Genomic DNA, 10,112 nt, shown 5'->3' on the forward strand with positions numbered 1-10,112 from the left:
GGATTCTCCTAAAAGATGTCCCCCCCCCCAGGCCCTGCATGGCCACGTATCTCAGACAGATACTTGACCCCGAACTCCGTGAGATATCAAAGTCTTGGCCGACCAAATGTTCCCTCCAACAGGTCGGGTTCCCGGTCCCTGTGAAAGGAGGAGTGACCGAGCTGCGGAGAGGTTCAGGGAGGGAATTCCAGACTTCATACCCCCACCCCAGGCAGCTGAAGGCACCAATGGCGGAGCGATGGGAATCGGGGGAAGCTCGGGAGGTCAGAATTGGAGGAACGCAGAGATCTCGGAGGGGTGTAGGGGCTGGAGGAGGTTACAGAGATAGGGAGGGGTGTAGGGACTGGAGGAGGTTGCAGAGATAGGGAGGGGGTGTAGGGGCTGGAGGAGGTTACAGAGATAGGGAGGGGGGGTGTAGGGGCTAGAGGAGGTTACAGAGATAGGGAGGGGGTGTAGGGGCTGGAGGAGGTTACAGAGATAGGGAGGGGTATACGGGGCTCCATCAGTACTGACCCTCCGACAGTGCGGCACTCCCTCAGCACTGACCCTCTGACAGTGCGGCACTCCCTCAGCACTGACCCTCTGACAGTGCGGCACTCCCTCAGCACTGACCCTCTGACAGTGCGGCACTCCCTCAGCACTGACCCTCTGACAGTGCGGCACTCCCTCAGCACTGTCCCTGTGACAGTGCGGCACTCCCTCAGCACTGACCCTCTGACAGTGCGGCACTCCCTCAGCACTGACCCTCTGACAGTGCGGCACTCCCTCAGCGCTGACCCTCTGACAGTGCGGCACTCCCTCAGCGCTGACCCTCTGACAGTGCGGCACTCCCTCAGCGCTGACCCTCTGACAGTGCGGCGCTCCCTCAGCACTGACCCTCTGACAGTGCAGCACTCCCTCAGCACTGACCCTCTGACAGTGCAGCACTCCCTCAGCACTGACCCTCTGACAGTGCGGCACTCCCTCAGCACTGACCCTCTGACAGTGCAGCACTCCCTCAGCACTGACCCTCTGACAGTGCGGCACTCCCTCAGCACTGACCCTCTGACAGTGCAGCACTCCCTCAGCACTGACCCTCTGACAGTGCGGCACTCCCTCAGCACTGACCCTCGGACAGTGCGGCACTCCCTCAGCACTGACCCTCGGACAGTGCGGCACTCCCTCAGCACTGACCCTCTGACAGTGCGGCACTCCCTCAGCACTGACCCTCTGACAGTGTGGCACTCCCTCAGCACTGACCCTCTGACAGTGCGGCACTCCCTCAGCACTGACCCTCTGACAGTGCGGCACTCCCTCAGTACTGACCCTCTGACAGTGCGGCACTCCCTCAGCACTGACCCTCTGACAGTACGGCACTCCCTCAGCACTGACCCTCTGACAGTGCGGCACTCCCTCAGCACTGACCCTCTGACAGTGCGGCACTCCCTCAGCACTGACCCTCTGACAGTGCGGCACTCCCTCAGCACTGACCCTCTGACAGTGCGGCACTCCCTCAGTACTGACCCTCTGACAGTGCGGCACTCCCTCAGCACTGACCCTCTGACAGTACGGCACTCCCTCAGCACTGACCCTCTGACAGTGCGGCACTCCCTCAGCACTGACCCTCTGACAGTGTGGCACTCCCTCAGCACTGACCCTCTGACAGTGCGGCACTCCCTCAGCACTAACCCTCGGACAGTGCTGGTTATGTGACTGTTCCGGGGTGGGGGAGGTGGGGGGGATGGTGATCAGGTTGTTTTGGGGACACGGGATTGGATTCTGAATATTATTCCGGGAGCAATTTGATTCCTGGAATGTGGGCACCGCGGATCCACCATTTAACCCCCCCATCCCTTATTGAGAGGGGGGTGTGTGAGCCGTCATCTCGAACCCTCTGCAGTCCCCGTGTGGTGTAGGTACACCCACAGCGCAGTTAGAGAGGGGTTCTCGGATTGGTCTATTCACATTTATTGTTAGCCGATCTCTGAATCGAGGTAAACGTTCGGAGAATCGGAGAATCTACTGCACAGAAACAGGCTCCTTGGCCCAAACACGTCCATGGGGACCACCGTGCCAATTTCAGCTTTGCCCATTTTCCTGCATTTGGTCCCTATTCCTCGAAACATTTCCTATCCGTCCATCTGTCCAAATGCCTTTAAATACTCTCCCTGTCCCTCTCCCTGCCTCAGCCACTCCGTCTGGCAGCTTGTTCCACACATATTTCACCCTCTGTACGAACTGTCGCTCCTCAGATTTCCATTAATTCTTTCCCCTCTCATCTCCAACCTTTGCCCTCTGAAGTCTATTGATCAGTATCGCAACCAAGGCTTACATTAACACTGCAATGAAGTTACTGTGAAATTCCCCTAGTCGCCACACTCCGGCGCCTGTTCGGGTCAGTGCAGCCTAACCAGCATGTCTTTCAGACTGTGGGAGGAAACCGGAGCACCTGGAGGAAACCCACGCAGACACGGGGAGAATGTGCAGATTCCACACAGACTGTGATCCAAGCTGGGAATCGAACCCGGGTCCCTGGCGCTGTGAGACAGCAGTGCTAACCCACTGTGTTACCCAGCTGGGAATCGAACCCGGGTCCCTGGCGCTGTGAGGCAGCAGTGCTAACCCACTGTGTTACCCAGCTGGGAATCGAACCCGGGTCCCTGGCACTGTGAGGCAGCAGTGCTAACCCACTGTGTTACCCAGCTGGGAATCGAACCCGGGTCCCTGGCGCTGTGAGACAGCAGTGCTAACCCACTGTGTTACCCAGCTGGGAATCGAACCCGGGTCCCTGGCGCTGTGAGGCAGCAGTGCTAACCCACTGTGTTACCCAGCTGGGAATCGAACCCGGGTCCCTGGCGCTGTGAGACAGCAGTGCTAACCCACTGTGTTACCCAGCTGGGAATCGAACCCGGGTCCCTGGCGCTGTGAGGCAGTAGTGCTAACCCACTGTGTTACCCAGCTGGGAATCGAACCCGGGTCCCTGGCACTGTGAGGCAGCAGTGCTAACCCACTGTGTTACCCAGCTGGGAATCGAACCCGGGTCCCTGGCGCTGTGAGGCAGCAGTGCTAACCCACTGTGTTACCCAGCTGGGAATCGAACCCGCGTCCCTGGCGCTGTGAGGCAGCAGTGCTAACCCACTGTGTTACCCAGCTGGGAATCGAACCCGGGTCCCTGGCGCTGTGAGGCAGCAGTGCTAACCCACTGTGTTACCCAGCTGGGAATCGAACCCGGGTCCCTGGCACTGTGAGGCAGCAGTGCTAACCCACTGTGTTACCCAGCTGGGAATCGAACCCGGGTCCCTGGCACTGTGAGACAGCAGTGCTAACCCACTGTGTTACCCAGCTGAGTGGCCACGAGGCTGTCACTGCTCCTTGTTGGGGTGGGGGTTGTGTTTGCAGTTGGGGATCTCTCAGTGACCTCTCTTACCCGTCTCTCTCTCTCTCTCTCTCCCTCTCAGATCTCTCTCCCTCTGTCACTCTGAGGCACACACAGACATGTACAGTTTTATGGGCGGAGGCCTTTTCTGTGCCTTCATGGGGAATGTTCTCCTGGTTGTATCCACAGCCACGGATTACTGGATGCAGTATCGCCTGTCGGGAAGCTTTGCCCACCAGGGGCTGTGGAGATACTGTATCGGCAACAAGTGCTACATGCAAACTGACAGTATCGGTAAGATTGTAACCCAGAGAGTGTGTGTGTGTGTGACAGTGTTTGTCCCAGGGCAGGTACAGCACGGGGTTAGATACAGAGTAAAGCTCCCTCTACACTGTACCCCCATCAAACACTCCCAGGACAGGTACAGCACGGGGTTAGATACAGAGTAAAGCTCCCTCTACACTGTCCCCCATCAAACACCCTCAGGACAGGTACAGCACGGGGTTAGATACAGACGAAAGCTCCCTCTACACTGTCCCCCATCAAACACCCTCAGGACAGGTACAGCACGGGGTTAGATACAGACGAAAGCTCCCTCTACACTGTCCCCCCATCAAACACTCCCAGGACAGGTACAGCACGGGGCTAGATACAGACGAAAGCTCCCTCTACACTGTCCCCCCATCAAACACTCCCAGGACAGGTACAGCACGGGGTTAGATACAGAGTAAAGCTCCCTCTACACTGTCCCCATCAAACACTCCCAGGACAGGTACAGCACAGGGTTAGATACAGAGTAAAGCTCCCTCTACACTGTCCCCATCAAACACTCCCAGGATAGGTACAGCACGGGGTTAGATACAGAGTAAAGCTCCCTCTACACTGTCCCCATCAAACACTCCCAGGACAGATACAGCACGGGGTTAGATACAGAGTAAAGCTCCCTCTACACTGTCCCCATCAAACACTCCCAGGACAGGTACAGCACGGGGTTAGATACATAGTAAAGCTCCCTCTACACTGTCCCCCATCAAACACTCCCAGGACAGGTACAGCACGGGGTTAGATACAGAGTAAAGCTCCCTCTACACTGTCCCCCCATCAAACACTTCCCAGGACAGGTACAGCACGGGGTTAGATACCGATCGAGTCAAGCTCCCTCTACACTGTCCCCCCTTCAAACACTCCCAGGACAGGTACAGCACGGGTTAGAGAGTAAAGCTCCCTCTACACTGTCCCCATCAAACACTCCCAGGACAGGTTGAGACTACTTGTGATGGATATTCTGTTTTGAACCATGTCTAATTCTTGTCTCCTTTCCCCATCCCTCCCTTCCCTGCATATATTGTCTGAACCCCTTTCATTCCATTCCATTCTCTCTCTCTCTATTTTTGTCTCCCTCCCTTTCTCTCTCTCTCTCTGTCTCTGTCTTTTTCTTTTTCTCTCTCTCTTCTGTCTCTCTCTTTGTGTTTCTGGGTCTCTTTTTGTCTCTCTCTCTTTCTGTCTCTTTCTGCTTGTCTGCCTCTCTCTCTCTTACTCTGTCTCTCTTTCTCTCTCTCTCTCTCTGTCTCTCTGCCTCTCTGTTTCTCTGTCACTCTCCGTCTCCCTCTCTCTTTCTCTCTCTCCCTGTCTCTCTCTCTCTGTCTCTCGCTTTCCTTCCCTCTCTCCCCCTCCCCCTCTCCCTCTCTCCCTCTCCCTCTCCCTCTCCGCCTCTCCCTCCAGCTTACTGGAACGCTACCAGAGCTTTTATGATTCTCTCTGCCATGTCGTGTTTTGGAGGTCTGATCGCTGGGTCTCTCGCCTTTGCTCATTTCTCCTTCTTCGAGAGGTTCAACCGAACTTTCGTGGCCGGAGTCATGTTCTTCATCTCCAGTGAGTGTCCAATACCCCCTCACTACACAACCGGAGGGACAGAGGGAGGGGCAGGGAGGGGGGAGAGGGAGGGGGAGAGGGAGAGGGAGATTGGGGGGGGCAGGGAGAGAGGGGGGGGGCAGGGAGAGAAGGATGGAGGAGCGAGGGAAAGGAAAGGAGGAGGGAGGGAGAGGGAGAAGGAGTGGGAGGAAGCCTTGTTTGGCAGTGTGGTGACACAGTGGGTTAGCACGGCTGCCTCACAGCGTCAGGGACCCGGGTTCGATTCCCAGCTCGGGTCACTGTCCGTGTGGAGTCTGCACATTCTCCTCGTGTCTGCGTGGGTTTCTCCAGGTGCTCCGGTTTCCTCCCACAGTCTGAAAGATGCGCTGGTTAGGGTGGATTGGCCGTGCTGAAGTCTCCCTCGGTGTACCCGAACAGGCACCAGAGTGTGGCAACGAGGGGATTTTCACAGTAGCTTCATTGCAGTGTTAATGTCAGCCTACTTATGACTAATAAATGAAGTTTAAGCTTTAAGGAGAGTGCTTTCTCTCAGATAGCTGTCTGCTCTCAGAGAGAGGCTCCATGGGCCTGGGCAAAAATGGCATCGGGTTCGAAGGCAAGGTGGGGGTGACCTTCAGCACTGTCAGGGTGTGGCCTGTAGGGGCCAGGGCAGCCTGATCAGGGAGAGAGGGGGCTCCCTGTGATGACTACCAGGCGGGGGGGGGGGGGGGGGGGGACGGCGGGGGGGATCGGTCTGGGCGGTGGGGGGAGGGGACAGTTCTGCACACGCGCAATAGCTCCCTCTGCTGTCTGATCAGCCTGGCTGGTGAATAAGTCCCGCCCACTGCCTCCCATTGCTCCAATCAGTCTCGCTGGGTCTTCATGCACTGTGTGCATAAAGCTGGGAATAAGAACCTGAGCGAAAAGTGGATCAGTAGCTCTCTCGTCTTCACACTAGCTGGACACCTAGAAATACTCGCGCAAAATTCCACCCAGAGTGTGTGAGAGAGAAAGAAGGGGAGAGACAGAGTGTGAGAGAGAAAGAGAGAGAGAGAGAGACAGACAGACAGAATGGGAGAAAGAAAGGAGAGAGAGAAAGGAAGAGAGAGAGAAAGGAAGAGAGAGAGAGAGAGTCAGAGAAAGAGAGAGGTAAAGGAGAGGGAGAGAGAGAGAAAGAGGCAGGAAGAGAGCGGGAAAGAGAGATAGACAGAGTGTGAGAGAGAAAGAGAGAAAAACACAGCGTGAGAGAAGAAGAGCGAGAGAAAGAGAGACGGAGAGAAAGAGAGAGAGAGAGAGACAGAAAGGGAGAGAGTGACAGAGAGAGAGAGTGACAGAGAGAGAGAGACAGAGAGAGAGAGACAGAGAGAGAGGGGGAGAGAGAGAGAAAGGAGAGACAGACACTGTATGAGAGAGAGAGCGAAAGGGGAGAGAGAGAGGGAGAGAGAGAGATACAGAGATAGGTAGAGACAGAGAGACTGAGAGAGAGAGTGTATGAGTGTTACAACACAGAGTTTGATGCCTTTTGCGTTGCCACACTGAATTCCCGCAGTGGGGAATCCCTCACTTTGTAATCTGTTCAAAGTGTTTGGGAAGGTGTGAGCTGTTTAGAGATTCATTAACAGAAAGATCTGACACTCGCTTTTAGTGAATAATTAGCAAGTTATTTATTTAACCAACCTGGAACTTTAACCAAACAAGTAACACATCGATTAAAATAAGGTTCTGCTGCAATGCTGATCAAATAAATACAAGGATCATTCCTTAAAAAATAAAAACAGTAACAGACTTTAGTCACTCGCAAAAAAAATCCAACAGGTTTCGTAGCTTTGGAAAAAATCCTTTGGGATCCTTGTGTCGATTCCGCTGTCTCTAATCTCTTTCTGATTTGATACCTCAGTTCGATAGATGGAGTTTTCTCTCAGGAGATATTTTCAGCAGGGGGCTGCTTCTCCCTCTCTCGGTGTTGAGAGGTGGCAGCTCTTCAGTTGAACTCCAGGCTGGCGGTTGAGTTCCTCTTTATATCTGTGATCATCTTTCCGTTTTCATACACCAGGAACAACAACAAACTCAAATCTGAGAGGTTCCTGATAACGGAGTGTCTTCTTGAAACTGATATAGCCAGGGTCAGGGTCAGGGTCAGGGTCAGGGGCAGGGGCAGGGGCAGGGTCAGGGTCAGGGGCAGAGTCAGGGTCAGGGTTAGGGGCAGGGTCAGGGGCGGAGTCAGGGTCAGGGTCAAGGGCAGGGTCAAGGGCAGGGTCAAGGGCAGGGTCAGGGTCAGGGGCAGGGACAGGGTCAGGGTCAAGGGCAGGGTCAGGGGCAGGGTCAAGGGCAGGGTCAGGGTCAGGGTCAAGGGCAGAGTCAGGGTCAGGGTCAAGGGCAGGGTCAAGGGCAGGGTCAAGGGCAGGGGCAGGGTCAGGGTCAGGGTCAGGGGCAGGGTCAGGGGCAGGGTCAGGGGCAGGGTCAGGGTCAGGGTCAAGGGCAGGGGCAGGGTCAGGGTCAAGGGCAGGGTCAGGGTCAGGGTCAGGGTCAAGGGCAGGGTCAGGGTCAAGGGCAGGGGCAGGGTCAAGGGCAGGGTCAGGGTCAGGGTCAGGGGCAGGGTCAGGGGCAGGGTCAGGGTCAGGGGCAGGGTCAGGGGCAGGGTCAGGGTCAAGGGCAGGGTCAGGGTCAGGGTCAGGGTCAAGGGCAGGGTCAGGGTCAAGGGTCAGGGTCAGGGTCAAGGGCAGGGTCAGGGGCAGGGTCAGGGTCAGGGTTAGTGTTAGGGTTAGGGTCAGGGTTAGTGTTCGGGTCAGGGTTAGGGTTAGGGTTAGGGTTAGGGTCAGGGTCAGGGTTAGGGTCAGGGTCAGGGTCAGGGTCAGGGTTAGGGTCAGGGTCAGGGTCAGGGTCAGGGTCAGGGTCAGGGTTAGGGTTAGGGTCAGGGTCAGGGTTAGGGTCAGGGTCAGGGTCAGGGTTAGGGTCAGGGTCAGGGTCAGGGTTAGGGTTAGGATCAGTGTCAGGGTAAGGGTTGGGGTTTCGGGTGAAGTGTTGCAGGGTGAAGTGATGATTTGTGCCGTATTCTCTCTGTTTTACCGGTTGGTTTTTTGCCTGTACGCAGTGTTCCTGGTGTTACTGGCGATGGCTGTCTACACCGGGGTCACCGTCAACTTCCTGGGCAAGCGTTTCGGTGACTGGCGTTTCTCCTGGTCTTACATCCTGGGCTGGGTCGCCATGCTGCTGACATTCTTCGCAGGTAAGCCCCCGCTCCCTCCATCCCCCTCACTCCCCCTCACTGTCCCTCTCGCCCCCGCTCCCTCCCTCCCCCTCACTCCCCCTCACCGTCCCTCTCGCCCCCGCTCCCCCCCTCCCCCTCACTCCCCCTCACTGTCCCTCTCGCCCCCGCTCCCTCCCTCCCCCTCACTCCCCCTCACTGTCCCTCTCGCCCTCGCTCCCTCCATCCCCCTCACTCCCCCTCACTGTCCCTCTCGCCCCCGCTCCCCCCCTCCCCCTCACTCTCCCTCACCGTCCCTCTCGCCCCCGCTCCCCCCCTCCCCCTCACTCTCCCTCACCGTCCCTCTCGCCCCCGCTCCCCCCCTCCCCCTCACTCTCCCTCACCGTCCCTCTCGCCCCCGCTCCCTCCCTCCCCCTCACTCCCCCTCACTGTCCCTCTCGCCCTCGCTCCCTCCATCCCCCTCACTCCCCCTCACTGTCCCTCTCGCCCCCGCTCCCCCCCTCCCCCTCACTCTCCCTCACTGTCCCTCTCGCCCCCGCTCCCTCCCTCCCCCTCACTCCCCCTCACTGTCCCTCTCGCCCCCGCTCCCCCCCTCCCCCTCACTCTCCCTCACTGTCCCTCTCGCCCCCGCTCCCTCCATCCCCCTCACTCCCCCTCACTGTCCCTCTCGCCCTCGCTCCCTCCCTCCCCCTCACTCCCCCTCACTGTCCCTCTCGCCCTCGCTCCCTCCATCCCCCTCACTCCCCCTCACTGTCCCTCTCGCCCCCGCTCCCTCCCTCCCCCTCACTCTCCCTCACCGTCCCTCTCGCCCCCGCTCCCTCCATCCCCCTCACTCCCCCTCACCGTCCCTCTCGCCCCCGCTCCCTCCATCCCCCTCACTCCCCCTCACCGTCCCTCTCGCCCCCGCTCCCCCCTCACTCTCCCTCACCGTCCCTCTCGCCCCCGCTCCCCCCCTCCCCCTCACTCTCCCTCTCGCCCCCGCTCCCCCCCTCCCCCTCACTCTCCCTCTCGCCCTCACTCCCTCCATCCCCCTCCCTCTCCCTCACTCTCCCTCTTTCCCTCCCTCCCTCTCCCCCTCTCTCTGGCGATCCCTCTTGTGGACCCCTCTAACTCCCCGACATTCTCCCTGGTGATGTGCCCCCGCCCCGGGCAGTGTGGAGCCAGGCCTGTTCCCTCGGGAATGGACACAGGGCCAGGCCATTTGGCCCCTCTCCTCCGCAGAGTTCTGGAGGGTGGGGAGACGGGAATCCCGGATAGGAGGGGGTTGGGATGCCTGATGTCGGAGGAGGTAACAGTGCGATGATCTCTATCTCCCCGTTAACACTGCCACTTTATCTCCAGGAATCTTCTACATGTGTGCCTATCGGATGAGCGAATGTCGGAGAATGACAGGATCCCGCTAGGAAGGAAGGATCGGGATTGGAAGGAGCAATTCCTCTGGGAAAACTGCCCAAGCCCGTACACATCCCGGCTGCGAGCTCTTTGTGGGTCTAATGGTGGGCGGCGTTCCGGAGAATCCGTGTTTCCCGCTGGGTTTTGTGAAGTTAGATTGCTGCCCTCTCTGTAGATAAACAACATCGTCTCACATCACTAAACCCCGGGAAGAAAAAATAAAAACCTGCAGAGCAAAACTGTCTCAGTGATATTTCTCTCACACCCCCCCCCCTCCCTCACACCCCCTCTCCCTCCCTCCCTCACGCC

At 57.9% G+C, this 10,112-nt stretch overlaps 1 protein-coding gene across 1 annotated transcript; it reads left to right on the forward strand.

The window, feature by feature from the left end:
* Window positions 1-3,474: 3,474 nt before the first annotated feature.
* LOC145339323 (lens fiber membrane intrinsic protein-like) lies at window positions 3,475-9,836 on the forward strand. Its single transcript, XM_080183750.1, has 4 exons — window positions 3,475-3,649; window positions 5,078-5,227; window positions 8,298-8,432; window positions 9,753-9,836. The coding sequence occupies exons 1-4, from the start codon at window positions 3,475-3,477 to the stop codon at window positions 9,812-9,814; spliced, it is 522 nt and encodes a 173-aa protein (XP_080039876.1). The 3' UTR covers window positions 9,815-9,836.
* The last annotated feature ends 276 nt before the right edge of the window (window positions 9,837-10,112 follow it).

This window comes from Carcharhinus amblyrhynchos, unplaced genomic scaffold (assembly GCF_965287045.1).
Source record: "Carcharhinus amblyrhynchos unplaced genomic scaffold, sCarAmb.v2.hapA scaffold_405, whole genome shotgun sequence".
Lineage (NCBI taxonomy): Eukaryota > Metazoa > Chordata > Chondrichthyes > Carcharhiniformes > Carcharhinidae > Carcharhinus > Carcharhinus amblyrhynchos.